Below are 27,928 nucleotides of genomic sequence, written 5' to 3' on the forward strand. Positions count from 1 at the left end.
AGCAGAACTTGGACAGCGTCACTTTGTGTGATTCTGTCAAGGTGCAGCAACACCATTGACAGGAAGAATTTCCAGGTGTCCTGGTTTCATCTAAGGTAGAGTTAATTTTCTTCTTTATAGTTAGTACAGTGCTGTGTTTTGGCTCTGATGTGAGAACAATGTTGACAGCACACTGATGTTTTTAGTTGTTGCTGGGTGATGTTTCTACTAAATGCAGGACTATTCAGTTCCTTGGGCCCTGCCAGCCAGAGGGCTGGGGGGCACGGGAAACTGGGAGGGGACACAGCCAGGACAGGAGACCCAAGCTAGCCAAAGAGGTATTCCATACCATGGGACATCATGCTGAGTATATAAACTGGGGGAAGAAGAAGGAAGGGGGGGACCTCTGGCATTATGGCGTTTGCCTTCCCAAGTAACCGTTACGTGTGATGGAGCCCGGCTTTCCTGGGGATGGCTGAGCACCTGCCTGCCCGTGGGAAGTGGTGAGTGAATTCCTTGCTTTGCTTTGCTTGTGTACATGGCTTTTGCTTTACCTATTAAATTGCTCTTGTCTTAACCCTCAAGTTTTACATTCCTTTCCGATTCTCCTCCCCATCCCTCTGGGGGTGGTGGTGGGGAGTGAGCAAGCAGCTGCATGGTGCATGGTTGCCGGCCGGGGTTAAACCATGATACCAGGACAGCTTCTTAGGTAGTACAGGTGAAGTTACCTTCCTGGTTTCCATGAAGTCAGAGAAGTTATGTACCATGAATAAAACCTGAGAATCTGATTATCCAAAACCAGGCAAGAAAACAAAAACCAGCTCTCTCAAGTGTTTGGGACAAAGCATAGAGTATATAATTACTTGATGTAACAAACACTGCCATCTTGGCACAATTTATAGCGTTTCCTCACTTGTCCAATTGATAATTCCAAAGCACTACTTCTATCCCCCCAAAAATCGGAAAACTTGGGGGTTTTGATATTTTTTGTTGTTATTTACCCAATACCTCTCACTTCCTCTTACTATCTTTAATGTCTCCTTTTATTACTTACTACATAACTAAGGGCAATCAGTGACTTTAGGCTAAAATAAATTTACTTTCCTGACTCATATTGGTATGTGTAGTTGCAGCGTAGGCATTTGCAGGGTAGGCTCACTCACATAGCTCAGTGCTTTTTGACCAGGTGTTAGAAGCCTATGAGTGCCCAGCATCTTCAGATGCTTGTGTGCAATAGTATAAAGGACACAAGGCAACTGCAGTCTACAGCTGCCTCTATTCAAAATCCACTTTAAGTGAGGATTCTCAAAGAACGGAGAAAAATTTGTGGCATCCACATTAGCTGAAAAATCTCAGAAGCTCCACTGTCATAAGAAGGCATACTTTCTACTTCAGCTATGTACCAGTGACATTTCCCAGCACTCGAGAACCGCAAAAACCACGGTGGCAGCACCAGTTCTCACAGCAAAAGAGCTTCAAACATTGCACTCCAAAATCACATCTACTTTACAAGACCAGTACATAATGTTTCATGAAGCACTATGAACATGGTGTTTTGCGGCGAATGAAGAGATGGGACGTAGCCTGATGCAAGCAAGATGTTAATTTATTGTACGGAAGCACGAGTTTATATACACTTTCAGAAGCTGCGCGTTTTAAACAGATTGGTTGTTGAAGGTAAGCATTGCAGGCTAGGCAATCCCTGATTGGTGGTTAACTGCCATCAATTAACAGCAAGGTGTTACCTTTCCTTGGCGCCATCCGTCCCCCACTCCCCTGTGCTCTGTAAACATGCCTCATCATGTTAATTGTTGTCTAGACAAGCTCGAGCACATTCCCCTCAGCTAACTGATTGCCACGCATGGTCCTGGTTTCCAGCCCACTCCTGCATCTCCCCCTTCCTGTTGCACAAAAAGAACCTTTGAAACCGAACGAGTAAAAACAAGGTATAAGTAATAGAACAAATAAAAAAGCAACTAAGACATATTATCAATGTCAAAATAACCCACTGTCTTTGTTCCGTACAATTTTACAATTTCCCCTTTTTGTTTTTGAACAGCTAGTACCAGGTTTGCCATGTTCTGCAGGGCCCTTGCAAACATGACAGCAACCAAGGTAATAGCAAACAAACAATACTGCCAATTGAGTGAATGGATGCCAAAAAGGCTGACATTTTCTCAGATTTTGATAACATGTTGCTGCAATGGGGCACCTAAAATCCACGCAGCACATACCATCAAAATCCTCACAGCCATGTCCCTGAACCAACAACAAAAAGCAGCGGCAATTTTGACTCACATTCTTAACTGCCTACCAAACAAGGTGATTTAACTCGTTAATGCTTTCCCTGCTGTTACTCCAGGTAAGGGAAGAACCGCTGTGACACGTTCCCATCATAGCCTCCTACATTAGCATCTACAGAAAGACAATTATCGACATTCAAAGTGTAAACAATATCATCTTCTTTTGGATTAACATTATACAGAGGTGGAAGGGCACACCAAACAAGAACTGGTTCAGTCAAAAAGTTCGAAACATCTCATGCCTTCTCTGAACATACCTCTGGGGTCATTCCCTTCATTCCCTCTCTTCTTTATGCAAAGAGAAACACTTTTACCGTAACAGAGAAGCCCCTATTTACATCTCTGAGCCCGGACACACACCGCAGCTGTATGCTCCACCAGGCTCAGGGCAGAAATCATTCATGCAGTTACACAGCTATATATCTCTACAAGCATGCAGACACCTATTAAACACCAGATAACCACGTTTATCTTTTCTATTCTCCTTCACAATACCTAGTTGTTCTCCCATTATGAATCCTCCCTTCCCGCACTGCTTTGCTTAACCCTTTAACAGCCTCGTATTGCACAGGCTGCCACTCTGCAGGTTGATTTGTCTGACAAAATACTGAACATGCCATAGCGACTCCCAAACCCCCTCACTTAAGTGCTTCCCACTTGCATTCCTGCCACCAGTCCCTCAGACCCCCTTTCACCCTCCCCAAAAATACCATCAATGCATCGGGAGAGACGAGGGGGTGGGGAAAGGTCTAGCTCCATTTCCAGATCTACAGGACCTGGATCAAAAGGTTTATCAGTGTCAATGGAATCATTGTCCGAGTTGTCCTGTTCCCGTGCTTGCTCCTGTGTTGTGAGGGTCGCTGCAATCAGTGACAGAAGCTCTGGGGGCACAGGAGGTGTGGACGGAATCGCCATCGCTGACGGTGTCTTGAGAAGAGTCGCGCTGTCGGTGGAATTTACAGCTTCAAAGTCTAAAGTTTCTTGGCTGCTCACCTGTCTCGATGCAGGTTGTCCGCCTGGTCCAGCCAGCCAGACGATCATTCAGCCAAGGTGTCTCCTCTGGAAGGTAGCCCTCTTCCACGAGCCGTCTTTTTTATTGACCAATAAAATAACTGTCCTTATTCTTCCAAGGCTTCGGAACACCACCATAGGGGTCACCATTTGAGGAGACTGAGGCACGGGCTCCCAGATCGGACTAGAAGACCCTTCATGAGTCCATATACGTCTCTTTCTGGGGACGAAGCCCGATTCCCCATTACGGATTTCCCACAGCTCACCTCTCAGCTCTGGTGGGATTTCAGGCCAGCCGGCTCCCGCTCACTTTCAGCAGTTCATTCTAAGTTCTGTGGGATTCGCTGCAAGTCCCTCAGTCAGGCGATTCGAGAGCCCTTCACGTCAGATCCTTAAACGCATCACGTCGGGGTCACCAATTTGCTGCGAATGAAGAGACGGGACGCAGCTTGATGCAAGCAAGATGTTAATTTATTGTACAGAAGCACGAGGGTTTATACACTTTCAGAAGGTGCGCGTTTTAAACAGATTGGTTCTTGAAGCTAAGCCTTGCAGGCTAGGCAATCCCTGATTGGTGGTTAACTCCATCAATTAACAGCAAGGTGTTACCTTTCCTTGGCGCCATCCGTCCCCCACTCCCCTGTGCTCTGTAAACATGCCTCATCATGTTAATTGTTGTCTAGACAAGCTCGAGCACATTCCCCTCAGCTAACTGATTGCCACGCATGGTCCTAGTTTCCAGCCCACTCCTGCAGTGTTTAACTAACAATCTTACATATTGACATTCTTCTGGAAAAGGCTGAGAATGTTGTCTCAGGTAGAGCAAGTTTTGATGAACAGTCACTTAGGCAACACTGCCAGTCAACAGTGCTCTGTGATACGTGCTATTATTCAGTCAAATCTTCTTTGCAATAAACTGGCCTCGCTCTAAGAATGGCTACCTGCGGCCCAGGATAGACAACCTGAAAGATTCGTGTCAAGCAGTGCTGTGATATGAAACACAATATACGTCTACGGAAAGCATTTTCTTTTCACAACACATGAAATGGAGCTATGGAATCTATCTTGACTTCTATGTCTGCTGTAAACTGGATCAAAACACTGACACTTCCTCACAGGTCATTGCCAGTACGTGCATGAACAGGACTCTGTAGAGATGCGTGGCAGAATTCCCTGGTGAGAACTATGATGTGCCATTTGCTTTTTTCCAGCTTTTCATCACGAAACTTACATTCCAAATTAAGAATTAATCAAGACAAAAATGAATAATGCATTCTTTATACTCTTCGGTAAGTAAACCTCAAATCAACTTAACTATAGTACAGGATACATTTTGCTTTCAGAGGGAATAAAAGTAAATAAAGGAGTTGAACCTTATACCAACGACAAGGAAATTCAACATACGTTTGCAGCTCAGTTGACAGCACTGTTCAAGAGATTGCAAACTCTCATGCATAACACATAGGCACACTGACATATACTCAAAGAACCATCTTTAAAGTCTTGAGCTGATCTATTCCTGTTGTTTAATCTCCACCTGAATCATGAAATTCTACTTTATATATAGTAATTTTTTCCCATAGGAACAAATATTGTATCAAAAATTGAGGCCATCACTTCAGCTACAAAAATAAACATCTCTAGCAGAACACCTTCTCACACAGCACTATGTTCAAGTGTAAATGTTACGCTTAACCTGAATTGTAAGTGCTTTTATAGAAATTCAGAATTGCCTAACAATACAACAAAACTACAATTATCTGATTCACTTTCTTAAGTCAAGCTCACTCTTTTCCTGAGACCATTTGTCTCCAGAAAACTTCAGTAGCTAGTTTTAAGTACCATGCTCAGAGGCTGACTATACAAAGATGTATGTGCTCACTCCCTACTTCAAAGTGAAACTATGAGAAGAACCATCCAGAACACTTTTGCAGGATGTATTAAAATTCCCTACGTATAAAAAAAACAGTAGAGGGTTTCTGTATTTAACTGCAAAAATGAAAATCCTCTGGTTATTGCAAGAAGCCTTTACTATCTGGAATGTAACATGTCTGAGGAATTACATGAAATAAAAATTAAATAACCTGCACTAAAATAAACCATTTTTACATTAAAAAGGACATTCCGTACATCTTGCATCACATAAAAATTCAATTAAACTATTATTTTTTAAAAAGATTTTTAAAATATGACACTGTGTAAGAAAGAAAAATAAAGACTTGTACTTACACAATTGGAAACATCTCATAGCTAAGGCAGGTCAATCACAGCTGGGAAACAATATTAAATATCATACAGCTTCCACAACCTATCACCCTTCTAAAGTTCAAAACATGACTGTAAGTGTACACTATAAAATAAACTCTAATTTTGAAGCTGCTCCTACCTTTGCAGCTGTAAATTAGACTTAACATCCCCCTTGTATAGTGAGTAAGACCCACAGGGACTTTGGTTCATTAACAAGGATGAGTTACTCAAAGGAAACAAATATAAAATTACCATTCAGAGTTTCAAGAATTCCCTGACACCAGAGAAAAAAACAAAAACCCTGAGATTATCTTATCTTTAAACAACTTCAAAGGAACTCCATGCTTTATTAATGTCTTCTAGGACAGAAGACAGGATCTGGGGCATCCCATATGTAGAAGAGGACCTTTTATAAAGCAGACACTCCTTCATTCTGCCTGACAGTAGTAGTCACCAGAAAAAACTTCTTGATGATGGACATACATTTTGTATGTAAATCAGGGTACTGTTACACTTTAATGTTCCATGCATCATGTGATCAATTAATAAACCCCTGAAACTGAAGAGGGCTCAGGGGACATGCACAGGGGCTCTGTGCTTTTGAATCTCTACGAAGAATCTAGGGAATGACTGCCCAAAGCTGTTGCAAAGAAGCCAAATTTATTTCAACATGAAGGAGAAGAGAGGGTGGCCTTTGTTTTAGATAAACGGCTGTATCAGCTGGGTGGATCAGCTGGTTATGTAAATATTTTTCCCAGAGTCAATAACAAGATTGCAAATGTCTTCCTGAGCCAACCAGACCAGAATATGGGAAACGTGTATACAGCTCCGTCCAATATGGAGTATAAAAAGTCAATATTGAACAAAATGACCTGTGAAGAGAGAAACAGGTTTGAGCTGACTTCAACCCACATGTTCCCTCCCAGCAAATGGTGACACCCAGCATCATAACAGTCAGCATATACAGACCAGCAATGGGAATCACATTTATATTGTGATCCAACTGTGTATCACTATTGCTATGTTGTGTTGTATTGTAATTTCAGTACATTGCTATATCACTCTGCTAACGCAAAATCCTGTGTAACACAAAATATCTTCCAGGAAATTTGCTATTAAATATTAAATAGTCCTCACGTGGGGCATCTAAAAGAAATCTGGCAGAGCGTATCAGACTTTGATACAAGGAACACAGAATTCAGTTCCTTTTACTTGTAAATACCATTTAAGTACCAGTAGTAAAGACAGACAGGTTCTGCTAGAGTATTAGCTGTTACACTTTAAAGCAGTCAGAAATTTCCCGGACAAGATGTAAACCTTCAAAGCTGGAGCATATGTAAAAATCAAAGTTCAAAGACCCTTTATTGGATACTTTTCAACAATATATCCTACTTGGATTCAAATACCCTATCAATATATCATTAAATATATCACTGATTCTGGTATGCTTTGATAATAACTATGTGGAGTGGCCTCCACACAAAGCATGACATTTCTGTCCCTTAGAGCCTCCCAAGGAGAGCTTATCATGCAAGTCTGTTAGTATTTTTAAAAACGTGCATGCTCTTAGATGAATGAAGGCTGTTTCTTGTAACCTCTTTTATGTTTCTGGCTGTAATTCACATATTCATTGTGAAATCTAAAATGTATCGATATCTGCCCACCCCCCCACGCCCACCCCGTATTAATGGATTAATAGGATTATGCAATGCAGCATATTCTTATGAATTTAAAAACATCTCCTTATTGTTACCCCTAATAGTGGTCACAGATCTTGATTCTCCATGAACCACCAGGGCATTTTTGCTTCACTGCAAGTATAATGCTTTGTTGTAGTATTACTTTACCAGATACAATTCATAATGAGGTTAAATATTTTGTTTTCTAAGGGGATAGAGCAGTGCATTTTTTTCACAAAAGGCAAGCAGAAACACTTGATGAGACAATTAATGACTTTAAATAAATGTGTAACAGTTGTTATGCATCATATAATAATTCAGCCATAGTGGTACTGATACTACAAGCAATGCCAAACTCCTCTGTCATATTTGTATCTGAAAAAAATATTTATATAGAATTAATTAATCCCTGTAACATAATTCTGGATATACCGGTTCTCATTAATGTGATTATTCCTTTAAATATTGCAAGTGAAACAATTCATTAAAAGAAACTGGGCACACAAAAATAGATTTATAGCCCAGAATCTGTTTTGGTACAAAGGAAACTCCTTCTATAACAAAGTATTTATAAACAGCTACTGTGCTGCTTTCCAAGTGGGTAAGGGAATGAAATAAATGTTTTCACAAATGTTACTGGTTTAATAGTTTGTGGCAAACTTGCTCCAGCACTCAATACTATTACTTTGAACATTTTTTGCTTACTAAGTTAAACTCAAATTCTCAGACAGTAAACATTTGGGCCATTTGCAGAATGAGCTGTTGCCAGTATTTGCTGGTTTAACCCAGCAGATGTGAAAAGCCATAGACACTAATACAGTACAATTTGCTTTTGCCAGTCTCAACAATGATTTTGCTGCTTGGGGTTATGTTCCACTGATGTTTCCTGGCTTTGTACAGCAGCATTCTCTGCTATGAAGAACACAGCAGCATCTGTTATTTTTCAGGTAGTTGAGCATAATCTCAGCCCTGGGAGGCATTATCTATAGTTTCAAATGTCCTGGAGGAAATAATAATAAAACAACAAAACAAAAAAAAAGTAGTCTTCAGTCAGGGAAAAAGACTTGGAACTTCAAAACTTTACTGTTCCTGCAGTACATCAGCAAACTCAGTTTCAGAAATTGTTTCTTTCACTAATGAAAGCCATAGATTTCATGGCAAAATATGAAAATGTAAACTTTTTTATTTCTTGTGTTGTACAAGAAATGTAATTTCATTCATGGTACTGTAGAGTAACACTACTGTAAATTATGTATATATTTTTGGTTAGAGTCTAATTGCTGAATTATCAATTAGTACTTCAGTTCTCACAAAAATGATATATAGATATAGCCATACTTAATCAGAGCTGTAGAGACTGAGTTTAAGAGCCTCTGGATTAAATGAAGTCTAGCTCATAAAATAGACTAATGGAGTACTTTATTTAAAAAAATAAAATATCAAAAAAAAGTGTAACACATTAGTCATAGCAGATCTCAAAATGTTTTGAAAGGTCAGAAAAATTGAGAGTTCAAAAATATCTAAAAAGACAATTTCACAGAACTGAAAGATGCACTTAGATACTGCGATACTCCTATTTTTCTTGAGTGTATCATTAGAGTCCTGGAATAAAATTTGTTTGTTTTGTGATTGAACTGTGTATTGCAATTGCTACACTCTGCTAAATGTAATTTGTACTTACAGTGTGATTTAAGTGCATTGCTGTATTACTCTGCTAAATCAAAAATCCCATGTAGCTTCAAATAATTTCATATAAGAAAATTCTGTGTTCACTATACCCTCTACACATGGACTATCTAAAAGAATCTGGTCAAAGTGTATTATACTCTGACATTAACTGGCATAGTCGGCAGGATACTCCTGAGGGTGAGCAGTATCCATTAAAGCAGTAATTACTTTGGCAAAAACATGCTTTCTGATATGGCATTAGTCACAAATAAGAACCTAGTAGAGAAAACCTGCACTGTGATTAAGAACAGGTAGTGAGTGATAAGGCTGGCTGCAGACAGGATCAGTACAATTTAAAAGAGGAGACAGAATTATTACAAATACTAGCAAAGGCTGGGAAAATCTCCCCAGTAACTCTGAAAAGGAGGGATGAGAAAACTATAACCAGCATTTTTCAGGGACAGCAAAACAAAGCACTCATCCCACTGACATTTAGGACAAATTTGAAAAAATTGAAAGGTTCTAACAAGCTGAAGTAAGGAGAGAAAAGCAGGGCTTCACAGGTTGCTGGATATCTACGTTTGAGTAATAGTGCAGAAATTAGAAAAGGAGAAATGAACACATAGCACACTAGAAAAAGGAACAGTTATAAAGGATAACATAATGCATAAGCAACGCACACACTGAATAAAAGTTCTTAGACTCAAAGCTGCAACCTCAATTCCTACGTGATGCCGCCACATGTATGGATCATTTACTATGGTCTACTGAAATAGACCTCATTCAAGTAATAGCCACCACATATACCAAGGACAATGAATGATCAAGAGATACCTGGCTTGATACTGATCCTTTTCAGGATCCTTTTCACTTACGAGAAGACAATATTACAGAAGTATGTGCTCCCATGGCAAAACCCAGTTATGAGGGGGGGGGGGGGGGAAAGCAATGGAACTGAACTAGTTGCAACCCACATATTCCTTGCCAGACACGAAACATCCAGCATTGTTACAGTAAGCATATTGCTAGACACCAGTAATAGAATTCACATTTGTATTATGACTGAATTACATATTGCAACTGCTACGTTCTCTCAAACGTAGTGTCCTTGTATTGTGATTTCAGTGCACACTGTATCAGTCTGCTAAATCAAAATCTCATGTAGCTTCAACTGACTTCAATTAAGTAAATTTTCTGCTATGCCCTGAATTTTCCATATGTGGAACATCTAAAAGGACCCTGTTAGACTGTACTGGACCCTAACTTTTTCCTCTTACCAAATCAAAAGTAACTAAAATGTATTTGATTTACATTACTATGCTGCTATAGTAAATATACAGTAAAGGTATAGTAAAAAACTATAAGTAAAAGAAGTTTTTTTATAAAACAAAAAGAAAACCATAGCACAACTTAATTTGAGAAAGTCTGTGGACTTATGGTGTTGACAATCTGCGAACACTTACATAATCTATAAAACCAGTTTTACAGGACTATAGCACTGACAGTTTCTAAAACTACCGTTTTTGTTTGCTTACTAGTTCTTGCAGCAAAACCATTCTCTAATTTGAACAGTAGACCATAACAGCACCCAACAAATACAAGGGGTAAAAATCTTTCATCCACTGCATTCCCTAAACAGCTGCACAATTTTTTTGTGAATATGGAATGGAGAATTGAGGCCTAATAATTAAGGCTTAAAGATGTCTACTAATTCTGGCTACCTAAGCTGAAGCACAAGCAAAAAATTCTTACTGACACTAAAAACTAGGGACTACCTAGTGACTCCAGAAATACAGATACTTACGTCCAAAACCCATGCTCAGAGGTGACCCACTAGTCAAGCAACAGTATTTAAAATGTAGACATGAAGCCACAGAAAGGGACATGTTTGTGTATCTGTAAACTGCCAACACAAAATACATATAGCATACTTGTGTTATAATTTCCATCTTTATGTATGTGTACATCACAGCAATTCCAGTAATTTCACCTGTCTATATTAAGTTTAAATAGCCATTGTATTTATAAGTTGGTTCAAAGAGGCTTCTCATGAAAATCAAAACAGAAACAGAAGAAAACCTGCTGAAATTTACCTCAGAGCCTATCAGCAAAAAGTGTAGCTATCAGTGCAAAGCCATTACAAGAACGGACTACAAGCTAAACACGGGCAGATATTTGCTCTCTTGAAAGATTTAATTCACAGCACTGTAAAAGACATTACCACCTGCTTTCTCCATTCCATTCCTGCACATACAATTTTTAATGAATGAAATTTTTACTTCGCATTCCAATACAATTTGCTTGAGGTCACTGTACTTACCAGTAGAAGATCTGATCAAAAATTGAAGGTAGACTGTAATTTTTAGGAACTGCTATTGCCATCCACACACATGCTTACTAATGTGATAATGGAACACCATAGTTTGTCATCTAGTTTCAAGAGCTTACTAAATCTCATTCAAGCTGACCAACCCCAAATGTAAATTCATATTTCATTTTACATTTATTTCACATAATTGAGAAATACTTCAACCTGAGGGTCTGATCATGTGTATCTTTACCCCAGTATTTGGTACATATATTGTCAACAATGTAAAACCACAGTATCATAAAGGATTCCATTAAATACATACACTTATCTACATAAAGGATAAAAACAATATTCTAGTGACTTCTTCCTCTTTATTTAAAATAAGTACTGGATTCTGGAATCCAGAACTGTATCATGAAGCTCTGGAAACTTAAAGGCTGACCCCTGAGAACCAACACTGGCGTGGTTCCTACCTTTGTCAATTTCCCACCAGAGTTAATAAACACGTATCATATTATCAACAAAAAGTATTAGCATAGTAGGATTTTTCTGCCTCATTTTCTTTCTGCCTTCTAAGAATTTCAAAGCTAGCTTATTATTATTATTCTCTAAAACACTCCAGAAAACTTATCCAACCTACTTCTCAGTACGTGCATCTGTACAAAAGTGGAAAAATACAGAAAACTTTCTCCCAGTCTTCAGGCATCTCTTGCCTATTAATAAAAAACAGTCACTGAGATATAACAGAATTACTTGGTACTTCTTCCTTATTCTAGAAATTAAAATGTATCTTTATTGACCATTCTTCTGAGTACTACACAGTGAAATAAATATCCAAGTATGATCCTGTTAGACTGTCTTAGAAATATATACAGAGAATATTCACACACATACGATCAACTCATGCTACTCCAGAGACAAAAACCAGTACCAAGTGGGGAAAACACACTTATTGGCTATTTTATCTCTCTCAGGCAGCACAAATATAACCTATGTCAATATACCATTCCAGCACAAGTGCCTCTGGGCAATACACGAGTGAAATTTTGAGGCACGAGGTTACTTCAATGCTTACGGTTAAGATTGCACTGAAGTTTTCCACCAAACCAAGGCCTCAGGTAGTTAGTTATCTTCATAAATTAAGTACAGCTGATGCAAAACAGAAAGACTATATCACAGGTCCAAATTCAAAAGACAAATCAATGCCTGAATTGGAATTATAAATTAATAGCTTGAGGCTACAGTTCCTTCACAGATCACCAAAATTTCCCATAAACACTCCATATACTAGACAACAATTGCATTAAAGCTCCCTCAAGGATCAGTTTCTTAAGTGTAATTATTCTGTACATTTTAAAAAAACACATATGATACGCACTTCTCAGCCAAGAAAAAGCATTTAGTAAAACCCTATTGGCACTAAAAGCACATCACTTCCAATACCGATGGTTTACAAAGGAGGTTCAGATTTTGACAAAGGCAATGACAACTTTACGGGCTAGATTTTTTTTATTATTAAAAAAAACCCACAACTTACTACTATAATATCTTGGAAATAGGATAATTTCTTAGGTAATCCTCTGTACCAATATCTCAGGGAACTAATGCTTGTTAAATGCAAGTCATACCTTTTCTGTGTTTCTCTTTGGACAATAATTATAGAAAGAGAAGCTCAACTCCAGAAGATAACCTTACAGAAGAGACATTTGTCTCCTTGGCAAACGTCATGTTCAGTTTGCCTACTGACTCCATAGCTATCCTTGAGAAGGCTGTTGAGAGGCCACACTAATGCAGTAGGAAATCCATTTTCATTTTGACACACTTGATAATGAGAAATTATACATGCCTCTGTATCTAAGACTGCAATTCTATCCACTCCTTTAAGAGGTAAAATATTATATTTTAACGTTAAGAAAGCTGCACAATTAGAGTTGTAAGGTTCACCTAGAGGACAATGAGTCTTAATGATCGCTACATATACCGCTGTCCAGCAAATGAGGCATAAACGTTAGAGGAACTGGTTTGTATTCCCATCCTGAATCAAAATAATGGGTACTCTTAGATCCTGGCATTTGTAGGTGTTCACTCTAAGGCAGATAAATGCTGCTTGTGAAAGCTGTCAAGGGACAAGAGCTGCCAGTGGCAATAAGCAGAGTTGTCAGTTCTTGTCATTTCTGGAGATCAGCTGCTAGCCCCACAAGGTACTGGACATTCAGGAAAAGCTTAGATTTGACCTTTCAACAGCTTCCTTTCCTAAAGACCTACTGGAGATCCTACCACAGTTTTGTAAAGTTTTTTTGAGTCTTCAGGATACCATGTGCTACTTATGTACCAGAACTTTTTATTAATTATGGTAATCAAATCTTGAAAATTGAATGTAAACAGATCAGCAATGTAGTTACCAGAGGAAGGAGATAAAACACATTTTTCTAGCGTAGCAATACCATTGCAAGTGTTATATAGTGATGGTCTTTTCTGATGCTAGGTGATGAAGTATGAAAAATGCAAATTCTGTACTTAATTAACTCATAACCACACAAGAGCAAAATATTTTAAAGAAACAAAACTCCACTCAATGATCAGATCAATACAGTATGGGAGTGAAAGCAATACTTCAAATTACAATACTCACATGGCAAAAATAAACATGCCTCTATCAATTGGTTAACACATCATTCTCTACATCCTAACACCAGAAAAAGAGAGTTCATGTTTCTTTCTGAAATAAGTAAGAATCTTCAAGCAGCATCTGGCATTTTAAGCTCTGAAGCAAAAGAATCATAATTGCATCTACAGATGTAATTTTCCCCTATTTCAGCATGTTAAACCTATTTATAACATTACTGAACATGCCATACATGTCTTGACTACCAGTATCAGATCAAGCACATCTCACAGGAAGATGAAAATGAACATAAAAACCAAAGGAGCTTTATTTTATATCATAACAGGAGGAAAACTACAGCTGTATAACTAGCAATTTCCACTAATCAAACTCTCGTCCAAGCCACTCTATCCATCGACAATAGTTTCCTCTCTTTGTTTCCTTACCTTACAAAGTAACCAAAAGCAAAATAACTTTGAACTTCTGAATAATACTTAAAACACTAAAAACCATTTACAAAAAACCTATACTGAATTTAATCTATACACTATTATTGTATCATTTAGAGCAATGGGAAATTTTAGTCAACTTGAATCTAAAAACAGTTTCTAATGTTGCATGCCCAAATACTGCTGCAAAGAAGTCTCTGGGACAAATCAATGTGCATCCAGAGTCAGTGTGCTTGCTCCTTCTGCTGAATTTGCTTTTTTATTGCTTAAGTGAGCAGAAATATAACTACATTAAATACAGAAGAATAATATTACCACAAGCTAATATACCACATTGAGCATAAGACCAAGGTTCATTACATAAAAATTATTAGTATTTTGAGTGTGACATACAGCTTGGGCTGTATTGCTGCACTTCTCTAAACTGGCAGCCTGAACTATAATTTCTGGGATTGATTCCCCAGTCCCCAGTACTTCTCATTGCTCAGTCCTCTAGGCAGTAATTCAACAAAAACAACCATAATAAGGGAGACTCAGATGTCAGACATACATAGGGAAATGCTTCAGGGAGAATGAAAAAAAAAACCAAACAACACCAACAGACCACAAAGAAACAATTAACCCAATCATTTTTCTGTGGAACAAACATTCAGATCACAAAGACACACACATAAAGAAACATATGCAGTGACAAAACCACAAAACTCAATGTCTAAGTGATCTTGTGCAAAAAATGAATTTCTGCAGAATGACTTCGTATTAATAGCAAATCCAGAACGTCTCTGCTAAGATTTATGCATGCTGTTGAATATGATAGTATTCTGTTTGCAAACTATGACTCTGAAATGGCTGACAGTGTCAAAGAATGCTGTCTTCATATTATTAACAGCCTCTGATCACCTCTATTCACAGAAACTTCCTAACCGAACCCTAGTATCTGAAGGACTTCAAATATATTAATTTGAATATAAATTATCTGTATTAGAAATGGCTACAGACTATGCAACTTGTGGAAACTGACGTAATCTGCAGATGAACTATAAAGCCCCAATTTCTTAATTTTTCGTAACAGCAGTAGCACATATTAGCTTAGTAGCACATATCTTCTTCCTCCATTTTGTTTAAATTTATGATTTTACTGGACTCAAATGAAAATAAAAACTAATGTATCAATACACAAATCCTTCTTGTAAAGGAACAGATTAACTCAAAAAGCACAGTACCAAGAGACTAGTATCATAGTCATCGCTGGCACCATTTTCGTTCAAAAAGCACGGAGAACAAGAACTGAGTAAATATGCATGTTGAATTACATTTCTGGTAACTCCAGAATATGGGTGAAGCACTTTCTTAAAGAGGAATACAGTCATTAGTACATTGATGCTGATTTTATTCCCTGATACCTGACAACATTCTTGAACACGATCTGAAAAATCTCCTCTGACTGGCATTCATCTAGCCACAGATCTTTAACTCACATGCCAGCAAGTGCCAGGAAAGCTAATGAGGCTTCAGTTAGCCAGTCTCCCTCAGCAGTTCTTCAATCTCTTTAGATGTAAACATTCTGCTCACACAAAATATATTGTTTCTCTTCTGGTGTTGTCACAAAAACATGCTGATAAATTAGATCACAATGAGTAACAGACACATGAAAATAATATCAAATTCCAGTTCAAGCTAGGAAATATCAATAACTGCCATATCCAATAAAACTCTTAATTATTTCCTTCAATCAATAAGCAGACAGGTACATAACAGCTACTTGACATGATTCTAAGACAAAGTTTTCTTTCCAAAATTTCAAAAAATATGTATTTCCAAAAATACACCCTTATCTACTACAAGGACAATCATCATGTAAAGAGGAAAGACTGGAAAGTATATGACTTCTTGTTGCAATGTTGCTACTCTCACATTTAAAAGTTCACATTTCACATTCACAAGAAAAGACACCGAGAAGCTGACAAGATACTGGATACGACAGCAAATGAGGAGCAGAATCCTTGAGATTAGCAAACCAGTGTCATCACATCATCATCTAGACAGATCATATCATACACAATCCATGCTTAAATAGGAATTTTACACTATGTTTTAACTATAATGTTGAAAAAGTATCAGCAGGCAAAAGGAATATAATTTAAAAAGAGCAATTTCACTGCAACCTACCACATATTTAAATCTTTAATTCCTTTACTAGATTGATCTTAATATTAATACCATCCATTTTTGTGTAAATTACCATAACATTTTCTGAAATATGCTCTGTCTAGCCCTCAAGGTATCCAAACATATCCATGTAGGATACAGATCATGGGCCTAAGCTGTCTAATTTTCAGAGAGATGCTTAACAGCTAATTGAAGTATCATGCCTGGCAAAACTGCAGCTTAGATTAAAAAAAAAAAGAAAGAGAGAGTATGGCTTTCCCAAACTATTGAGGCAGAAGACAGAAATCAGTTACTTTAGGCTTGGACCAAGGAGGGAGAGGCACTGACGAGGGACCAGTTAAGATTACAGCACTCAGCTCAATGCCTAAATTGGTGCTAACTGAAAGCATAGTACTCCTTAGTTATAAGCAGAAGAATCATTTAACAGTCATGTCGTCTCTCTCTGAAGCCAAGAAAGTTTATCTGTAGCTACAAGAAACAGATACTGTGACTAGAGGTAATAACTTGGGGGGTGCTGGGGATCACAAAGTCCAACAGGACTTGTATCACTCAAAGTAGAAAATAAGAGCTCCAAGAAAATTGCAAATACAAAGTGCAGGCAAACACTGAAGCACACAGCAATGCTGGAATTAGACCTGTAGCCACAGATACAGTATCAGCTCCATTCTGCACTATGCAGACTACCAAAGTGTCTACAAGAGTGTGAGGACCAACTTCCAGTTCTGTAACTGAAAAGATTCTGGAAAACAGTACCTGAAAAAACTATGCATTACAGAACTAAAATGCTAAGGCAATATGAAAAAGGAATGTATTTGTTTTCCTTCTTTGATGGATAGAACTGTTGTTCGATAAGCTTCACAAGCCACATTTGGTAGAATAAAGTTGCTTTATTTATCAACTTTGGCTGGCTGTATATGTGATTGCTGGTTAAAGCAGACTTACCTTTTCTATTTACTTCAGAGAAGCAAGTCCCTACCTTGGGTAAGTTTCTTAATTTTTCTAGCCTGTCTGAACAAGACAGTGGCTTTCTAAACTTAAAGCACCCACGTCAGCTCACAAAAAGAGCATCTGAGAAGTTCTAAGTATTGTTTTAACGGTTTTGATCACTGTGGTATCCGTTTACAAAGGACTACATTCCATGGCTGCAGAATATATTAACTTATTTTGTACATAACTCTGTTCTATACATCATTGTCATTTACCGTCATTATTTAAGGCCAAGTTTGTTTTTCTTAATTTCTGCTTCACTCTATGGCTTGAAGTGCCTGAAGGTACCATACATTATACAATAACATGCATATCTGCAATTTATAGTGAAGATCTGGACAAACATACTCAAAACAATTGCCTAACATTATGCTTCTTATTTACGCAATTAAGTGAAACAATGGAATTTTGTGGTCACTACTCAGCACTAAAATAAAATTTTAAAAAGCTACTTAAAGCAACTAAATGCCAAATCAGCTCAGTGTTACACATTCCCAGGAAGGCCATTTAACTGCTCCCAGTTGCTTTGTGCCACTTAAAAGTAAGAAGAAAACTGCTCTAAGGAAATTTCTCAAGATTTGTTCAGATGGAGAGATAAAGAGGAGCCTGCTAGTTTCTAGTACACACCAGTTCTTTGCATTATGTCTCAAAACAGAAGTATGTGTTTCCACCTCTTTTTATGTTTCTGAAAATATGGTACTTACTTTTAACATCTTGCGCACTAGAAAGTAGTTGCAAACTACTTGATGTTTGATCAAAGTTGATGTAAGACAATTACATGTCATATGCATCAGTATCAGTTTTTAAGTGACTATTTTAAATTAAAACAGAAAAATAGAATTACCAAAACCGCAGGGAGAGATGATCATTCTTTCCATATGAAACTAAGCAAAAGTCCAGAAATCAAGACATATGTACAGACTCTTAAGAAAGCTTTTGATGATACCCAGAAGCCTGTAGCCTTTTTCTTGACAAGAACTATAGTCTCTTGAGACATAACTCCCAAATAAATGTATAACATTTACCAAAAAACAAACAAGTAAAAAGTAGCTTTGAGGCAGCATAGGGGGCTATGGCCTATACCTAAGATTTGTATTCAAAGGATTCTTATGCCACTTTTATCTGTTTACACAATTCAAAACTTGATCTTAAATGCAATTCCTGTGAGATCTAATAACGAACATTTGATTGGTGAATGTACTTGTTTTAAATGATGTCTTATTGTTCAGAGCTTTTTGCAAAGATAGATCCAATGTTTTTAGAAGAATGATACGTGACTTGTCTGTGCATTCAGAGGCCTCACTGTTTACATTTCCCATACAGAAAGAAATTATTTCATCTTGGTTGTTTTTTGCAAATGCCTTTATATATGGTCTCATAAATACAGAGAAAGATCATCAGAAAAATGTGTCAAACAGTACACTCACCTTCATCGCTAGCCGCTTGCTGTTTAACCAAAGTCATTGGAGACCTAGCTGGGGGTTTATTTAGTGGATGACGCCAACTCTTAGACATTTGCTTTCTTTCAACTTCTGCTAACTGAAAAGGAAAAAAACCACAACTAACTATGTAATTCTGCAAAGTAAATTCTAATGAACAAAAACATTCTTCTGTAAACAAGCATGGACATGAATTCTGTAAATACTGTTAGGTTACCTGAAGCACCTTTAGTGTACCAATTGCACGTTTGGCTCTAATTCAGAATATAGACTTTAAAAAGAGCATTCCTTGTCAAACACAAATGGCTTGAGGTATAAGTTACTGCAGTCCTTCCCAAATTAAAATAAGTCCTGGTTTGCTGAGGCAGTGTTTGAAAGGAAGACAGTCCAAAAAATTCTGCAAACCCAGAAGTATAACACAGCCACTAACCATGGCTGGGAACTGACTTCATTTTTAAAAGACTGCAAAATTCCTGAGGAAGTGAAAAAAAAATATCTGGAGTTGAGATAACAAATTAAGAGTCCTGATATGCAATTAACATGTTGATCTGGGATATGAGGAAATTCCTCCCTCAAGCACCCTTACGTACATTTAGCTTAAAGTTATCCAAGCTTCAACTAAAGCCAATGCTACAGAGTCCATAAGTGCAGCTTTCACAACTCCAGATTTGACTGCCATTGGGGACCCATGAAGTAAACCAGCTGATGATGGTATCTGGAGGTTCAAGAGCAGAGGAAGGGCAAGCACACTGGGAGATGGGTGAGAAGGATGGTCTCACACGATTCCTATGGACCACAGCACTCTGCTCCTCAATGCCCTCAGTCTAACCTAGCATGTTACACACATGCCCCTTGACTGATTTGAGAGTGGAAAATTACTACTATAAAATGGAAGTAAATTACAAAACAACATCGTATTTACTGTGATAAACAGAGGGAGGAAGATGTGGTTAAAGCAGAGGACAGGTTTATGATCTAGAAAAAGTTACTGACTAAGTAAAAATGGAAAGAAGATCAGACTTTTTAATTGCATCTGTACAAAACACTTCTTCGCTTAACAGAAAGAAAGATTATGTAATTATACTGGAGGATATCTGAAACTTCATATATAAATGGCTGAAAGGCACAGAAAGAGATAAATATAATCTCTAATACATGATGATTAAAACAAGGAGATGTTTATAGTGTTCCTTATTACTGCAGTGGAAGGGCTGGAGCCAAGATTACTAAAACCCACAACACTGCAAAAAAAATCATTAGTGCACAGTTCATGTGTGTGAAAGGGTCAGCATGATTTTACTTTGGCCTCTAAAATATATTTCCCACTAAACCTGGCAATATGGCAGTGGATTTAATGCTCTCTCTCTGTCAAACTGGGATTGACCTCAATTCAGACAGCTACTGTGACGACCGTCACAGCTTAATTATTCATGATGCTTCCTAAAGTCAAACCTGCACACCCTTCATAGCAGAGAAGCAAGAGTTAAAAAAAAAATGTAAGTTTGCAGGTGCCCCAATGATAACATTACTAAACCTACTACTTAAAAATTAAAATCTGTATTACTTTTATTAAAAGTATCTTTTTGTTCAAGTGTTTCCTTTACATGTTTTTGGCCATTTTCAAAATTTAAGAACAGCGAGTTTCACACCCTGAAATCATACTGTCTGTATTATTGTGCTATACCCATGAAGATTCAATGGCTATAGCCATTGAAGATTCACTTTCTCTAACTTCAATACCATGGATACAGTTTCAACAGAAGCAAGCAAGTCCATAAGATTTCACAAACCATGTCAGATAATATAATAGAATGATAGCAAACTTCGTTTCCATCTAACCTGATGTAGAGATGTTCCTCAGCTTTCCTTCATCCTTCATTTCCTCATCAAACCAAAAAATGAATTACCATGTGCTTCCACATCAATATGTTCTGTCCTTGGACAGTAAGTATCTCAGAATCAAGCCATTCTGCTGACATTTTATCAGCATAAGGTTAACTCCCCTTAAGACTCAGTCAAGACAGCCATTTTTTGAAAGAAATACATCATACCAAATGCAGCACTCATCTCTAATAATTTCAATTTCATGTCAATAGCAATAATTAAAGCTGATAGCCTTGCTCATACTGGCAGGCAGTGAACATGGGAACAGCTTGAGAATAGCTGCTGACAGTTTGGATTCACAGATATAAAGTGAATTTACTACATATCTAAAATCATAGGAAAAATATGTCAATGAGCAAGCTCCAGAAACATTCTGCTTCTGGTTCCAAATTCCCACTCTTGCCTGAACACTTCAAAGCATGTTCAAATTAGCATCTGATTAAAATAATGCATATTCTTAAATGCTTTAATATGGATATCAGGTCTCATTAGAAGAATGTTCATTCACATTCCATTAAATCAGGAATATATTACTATAATGATGTAATTTGCTTCACATACACTGGATGTTTCCTTGCCATCAACTTCATCCTTTTTTACAGCAGGCACTTCTCCATGTTCCAAGCTACTTCCACAGCTTTCTAGGCCACTGACATCATCCTCTATCAAGACATTTTCCTCTTTATCTGAGTTTTCTGCTTCAGAAGCTTGTCCCTCTGACTTATGGTATGGTATAGATGAAACAGGCCGATCTGGAGATTTCAAACTCTCTTCTTTTCTATAGGTATCAGAAGTGGGCACGCACACCACAGAATCTTCAAATATAGAGAGAGGATGACTGGAATCTGTCCTGTCCTCATCTTCCAGTTTTGTTTTCTCCGGTACAGGAAAAGAGCCCGAAAACGAGTCTGAATGGATGTTTCCTACAGAGCAAGTATATGATTTGTTAATAGATCTCACTTTATATTACTGTTTTTCATTTCAGAACAACCTGAGTTACTCAAATTCAGAGCATGGTTTCTCGTTTAGAAATCATACGAAAAAGCATGTAGTAGAAGGACATATACAAACATACGTTTGATCAAAGAATATATTAAATGTAAATGTAAGTTTGGAGTGTGAAATCTAGTTTTAATCATTTAATCAGTGTTTTGTATTTGAATTACAACAGGTCTTTGTTTCATCCAAAATAATATTCAGGTAGTTTGTTTACTGTGACATCCCACAAGCACTGTAACTAGTTGGAATAAAAACCACAAAAGTTTGGTGCATTGAACTTTATACCTATTACGCCTGTTTTAAAAATAAAAATAAACAAAGCGTAATTGTTTATAATTATGAAAATATATTTCAGATAGATATCAAGAATATTTTGAAAAAAACTGGTCTAAAAATGAAAAGCAATTGGCATAATTCTAAATTTCAACAATTAGCATAATTTTATATTTCAGTGATGCTGAAGGGTGAAAATGCATGGATTTTACTTTATTAAAATTTTTCATCTGCTGATGTTTGCATGGAATAGACAGAACAACGGGTTAGAGAAGTCACCAAAAAAAAAAAGTTCTGAAGAACTCTATGGCACACACCACAGTGGATCAGCAGCACATACAAGGCATTAAAGAAAACAGTCTCTGTAAGGTCCCTTCCTATTCTTTCTTTACAATGGTTATTTGAACTTCTTTTTCTGAAAAATTCCCTTTCAGTTCAAATGAATATAAAATTCACTAACACAAAGCCAATACCAAAACATAATCACTGGATACAAAGAAAACTCCCTCAACCAAGCATAATGGACATACTAGCCAGAGATAACACAAGACAAACGGTTGTCGCCAATGTTGTGTACTGGAGCTTCCACCACCACATCTAAAAAGGTCCAGGCACCACCCTTTAATAGCACAAAGGAAAGAGGATAGCTCTCCACTCTTCTCTACTTTTCCTTTTCTTGTCAATAAACACAAGACGGCTGCTAACTAACTCCTAGTTTCTCAGTGGTCATGAACACTCCAAACATTTATTAAAAGTTGGAAGAAGCTGTAAAAGAATAGCATCTTGTAACAAAAAAAAAAAAAAAGTCATTAGAACATACTAGGAAAGGCTTTGATAGAGCACCAACTGATTTGTATGCAGGAAGTTCTAAGCTTCCGTACCAGAATACTCACTTTGTTATCTTTATGTGGAACAATTCTAGCATTTGCCACCTCCAAATAACCACAAACATAACCATTAATATCCACAATCACAGTTAGCTAGGAAATTGTCAGAATCAATATGAAACCAATTGGGACTGCTCACAGGCTTCAAAGCTAAAATTGCAGTTTGCCTTTCTGAACAGGAATATGAAACTACACCTGAACTACAATGAAATGTGAAACAGAAGAACTAAAGTCCAGAATAGACCAAGCACACTAGTATAAAATATCGGGGGGAGGGGGGTGGTGGTGGAACATCTTTCTCTTGGCAAGGCCTTTGTTACCTGCACTGTCAGACAGCCCAACAGCTCAATTGGAAGTGACAAGAAATCCGGAGTCTCAAAATAGAGCATTTTTATGCACAAGTATAGACCACTTGTAAAATGCCACATTTTTCACGTAAATACATGTAGCATCCAAAAGCATATATATTCCATACTGTTTGCATAAGTATTAAGAGATTCTGTATCATTTCTGCATCAAAAAAAAAATTGCTGTAAAACACATCAATCTATTGAAGAAATACAATTTACAAAACCTCATCCTTTTTTTCCCCTTTAAAAATCACTACATTAAAACAGTTTAGGTGATACTACTTTTGGCTCAGAATATTAATATGGGCATTTTCTCATTCTTACTGAATATCAATCTTATCAATGAATATCAATCTCTCTGCATAACTTTATACGTAAGCATTTTAGTACGCTACTTAGGCTAATACTATGTTTTAACATCAACTGATTTGTGGTATTAGAGTATCAACAGCCAACAACTTACATGTGAAACATAACCAGTCCTTATCTCACCTGCAACCTCGACATTATCCAATAAATGTTGATCCAGCTGCATTCTGCTGCTGTTTTCTTCTTCCCCAGAAGGCAATTCTGTGTTTACCAGTCTCACTTTTTTCCCAGGTTCTTCACTGACCTTGAAACCATCAGTAGTTGCTTCAGTCACTATGATTTCTGCACCAGCTACCACAGCAGATACTCTCTTGTCCTCTGGAGTTTTAAGCTTTTTAGATCGAGATCTGGTATGCTGGAAGCTGCCATAAGAGATATTGCTGTCAGAGTAGAATGTCTGTCTTGGATAAGATAAAACGTCTACCAATATATATGTCCCTTTCACCTGCTTAAAGTGGTAAGAAAATGACAATTTTTCATCTTTTTGTGTTGAGATAGTGTTTACAATTTATTAAGTGATAGATTAACAATTGATTGGATTTAACCTTCTAATCTTTTATCACCGTTCTACAGAAAAGTTATTAAACTGTAAAATAACCTAAGTAACTATTACTTAACCAGCATCCAAGCCAGCTCTTTAATGAATCATTCTTTTGAACCTGAAAGAGAGTAACTGTTACAAAAGTCATGAAGACAAAACATTCTCAGTTGCACTAAGATTTCCAAAACCCCAATGCAACTAAAACACTAGTCTGAATACCCTTGTAAAATCAGGTCTGTTTGATTATCTTGTAAGTTTTTATGTGCATTTTACACAAATAAAAAGCATCTGAAAGAAGGAAAAATTCTGATCACCAAATATTTGGAATGGCTACAAAATCAAGCAATACATTTCATAATGCTGAGTAAAAAACAAAGTTGAAATCAAAGCTTCACCATAAGTTTTTTCACCCTCAGAAGTAGAAGGGAAAGGCCAAAGCAGGAGAAATGGCATCATCTGTCATAAGCCAGTTTTTTATTGATGTGCTTGGGATAAAAGTAACTAGAGATTAGTCTAGTTTCAAATTCAACTATGTGACATGCAAGGAGATTTTTATGTGCTTCATCACACAAGTTCCAAAGCTCATAACACACTAGGGATAAAAGCCCCACTATGGCAGGTGAACCAGGAGTTTTAAAAAGGTTTTGCATCTTAGGCTACAGACATCTCCAGAAAACATTTTGCCTCCACTTACACTTTACACTACGTCCCCCAATCTTTCAACACCCTTTCCATAAAATAGTAATTTCTAGAAAATTTGCCAGACTACAAGACATCCATCAGTTCACACTGAAATATAACAGTAAGTATTATTACTGTTTACGTAGAGTCATTAGGTGTTCTATCATAGCAAAGTATTTCAGCCGTAAATGTCAGTTTTAAGCTTTCCCTGTTACTATATTCATGAAGATTTCCATAGATGGTATTTCTATGTTCACTCTGCTGAAACCTGTATTATTCCCATGATCAAAATTATGACAATTTCAATTGACACATTACACTAGAAACGAAGTGAATAAACATTTTGTCCTTTTTTTGACACACACATTGTTACAATGCCTGAACCAAAGCCAACTCAAGAATTAAACAGCATTGGAACTCTGTTTATGAGCTTAGCTAAGTGCATGAAATCAGCCCACATGTTCCTACGATAAAACTTTCAACACAGTAATTGCAATGTCTTTGCTTTTAGTTAAAACTGGCTACCCGTAAGGGTACTACCAAATGAATCACTGCTGGTCCAAATGTGAACTTGCAGTTACACTGGACAATGCATACAGCAAAACACTACAAGGCAAAATGGCATTCAAACAGCTAAACACCAGAATTTCTCTCTCTCTCTGTGCCTCCGTTAATGTTATACATATACTACCAAACCGGCAGCCCAGCTGCTTCCCTAGTTGTCTTCAAGAACTGTTCTACCCCAAGAATGTCTTACCCAGAACAAACCCAGTGTGGTACTTCTCAGCTATAACTTTCCACTACAGCGACAGTTGGTCCTTTTCTTTACAGGTTGACTTTCCTATTGTTTTCCTCAAGAAATACATTAACTTATATAGAAAATGAGGAAATTCAGTTTAAGAGCAAGTTAAGAAAGTAACTATATTGTAAAATAATTTGAAGAAGGAAGAAGGTCTTAAAAAATTCAATATTATCTGTAACCCTGCAAACTGCACTCTGCAGCAAATAGATACCAATAAAATTGCCCACCGTAGGCTAGAAAATAAGTAGATCATTATTGGATAATGAAGAGGAAAATCCATAAAGATCCTGTTAAGTAAGACAGGAAAGCATCAGTGTTATGTTTGTGCAATGCAAACAAGAAACACGATGCGCACAAGTAAATAGATCCAGCTATGAAACTGCTTTAATATGTCAAAGCTGCGATAGCTTCAGTGACAAGCTGAGAAACTTATTTCTCCTGGTTTTCTTGGTGGTGTCAGCACCAACAACTGAGATTTAGACCTTCCTTATGCTAAGTTATGATCTGTGATTGACCTGTGGTAGACACAGAGAGTATGCACACAACTGCAGTACTGCAAGAGTGTGCCAAATAGGCAGTGACAGCTCCTTGGAGTTAGATAGTAGTAAGGGCTAAGGCTATTGCTAGAGATTTCACACAGCTGTTGGGATTCTGCCACAGCTTTATGATAACTTTCCATTTTAACCTTTGCCTCAACTCTTAAGAGACTTCTCTCCTGTATTCTGGTTTCAGATGACACTAGAAACAACAGTAACCACTCACAACTTGAAAATTTCCATGGAATAATCTCTACTAAAAAAAGATTCTAAATACCACACTGGAATGCATTTTGATGCTCTCCATACTCATTAACTTCAGCTATCCACATAACTCTAAGTTAAATTAATTTTTCATGGTCATTCTGAAAAAAAACAACTTGATTGTCCCCAAGTTCGTTTTAACACAGAAAAAAGAAAAAAAAAAACTTCATCTGAAGTAAATGAATTAAAATAACACATCAGAGAAAGTGGCAAAAGAAACAAAAACAAAACTGGCATCAGTGAAGACAATTAAATGAAAAATAACAAAACAGAAATACCATTGGGGAAACTTCTTTGCTTTCCTTCTTCTCTGTAGCCAGGTCTTTATTTCAGGTGTTGATTCAGGAGTTGGTTTTGTATGATCAATGGTGTACAAATCCTTCCCTTGTTTCCACAGCTGGTATCTGTCTGGTTGAAACTTCCTCACAAAGATGTCCATAGATATGGTCACCACGTCTTTCATACAAGTGCACTGCAAGAGAAGACAGGAATTTATAAATGGTAAGTAATAGAAAATGCCACAGTTTACAGTAAAGAAAGTCCAAAAAAAAAATCCCACATGTGAAAACCAGCTCTACTTTGATCAAAAATTTCCATTCTCCCCTCACTTCTTCAGGGGGTAAGGATCTTTCAAGAGAAGACACTATCTGAACAAACGTGACACACTAGGATTCCACAAAAGTATTCACGGACACTCCATTGTTTGATTAACTCCTACAGGTTAAGACCAAGAAGAAACTATTGCATTTATTTTAGCTTTGTTAGCCGTTTTTTATAGTGCAATACCATGTTGAATCCAGAGACTGCACAAACCTTCTGTGGCATCACAAGTTTCTTTTCAAAATAACTCACGCAGTACCTGTCTGACCCAAAAGTCTTTGCAGGTGTATAGTCCTAGCTTCAAACTCTTCAAAACAAAATGCATATGAGTACCGTATCAAGTTATAGTTTTGCCAAGGTTTTTCTACAAGGAGGAAGACACAAGCAGGAGAGGGTAATATTATGTTTAAGGTCTAGAAAGGTGGGTTACAAATGTATAATCTGACCTGCGCAATGCAGACCCTGAAATCTCATGAGGAACTTCCCTCATCAGCTTTAGTCCTTGATTTTAGTCCCCCCCAAGAATTTTTGCATTGGTTTTCTTTACATATTATGCATATGAGTGAAATATTTTAGACTTATTTGAATAAACTCTTAATTATGGTCATTGAAAATGCAGAGGAGTGTTCACTTGGCATACTTTAGATGCTGAGACAATTTTCAGACTAAAGTTACTGTCCCTAATGCTCAAAAATACCTAATATTAGGAGATTGCAATAAGTAAGTCAATATGCCTAGAGCACATAAACTATTGTGGTGGGTTAACTTTGGCTGACTGCAAGGTGCCCACCAACCTGCTCTCTTTCTCCCTCCTCAGCAGGACAGGGGGAGAAATAAGATGAAAAAGCTCACAGGCTGAGACAAGCACAGGGTGATCACTGACCAATTACCATCA

At 37.3% G+C, this 27,928-nt stretch overlaps 1 protein-coding gene across 2 annotated transcripts in view; it reads right to left on the bottom strand.

The window, feature by feature from the left end:
* Positions 1-27,928, bottom strand: part of KDM4C (lysine demethylase 4C) — a 299,915-nt gene that overhangs the window by 110,031 nt on the left and 161,956 nt on the right. For both annotated transcript variants that reach the window (XM_040579749.1, XM_040579748.1), the window contains exons 9-12: positions 26,712-26,905; positions 23,733-23,971; positions 21,293-21,654; positions 18,836-18,947 (exon numbers count right to left, since the gene is read on the bottom strand). In XM_040579749.1, the coding sequence (XP_040435683.1) occupies positions 18,836-18,947; positions 21,293-21,654; positions 23,733-23,971; positions 26,712-26,905 (907 nt within the window). The remainder of the gene's footprint in view (positions 1-18,835; positions 18,948-21,292; positions 21,655-23,732; positions 23,972-26,711; positions 26,906-27,928) is intronic.

Source organism: Falco naumanni, chromosome Z (assembly GCF_017639655.2).
Source record: "Falco naumanni isolate bFalNau1 chromosome Z, bFalNau1.pat, whole genome shotgun sequence".
Taxonomy (NCBI): domain Eukaryota; kingdom Metazoa; phylum Chordata; class Aves; order Falconiformes; family Falconidae; genus Falco; species Falco naumanni.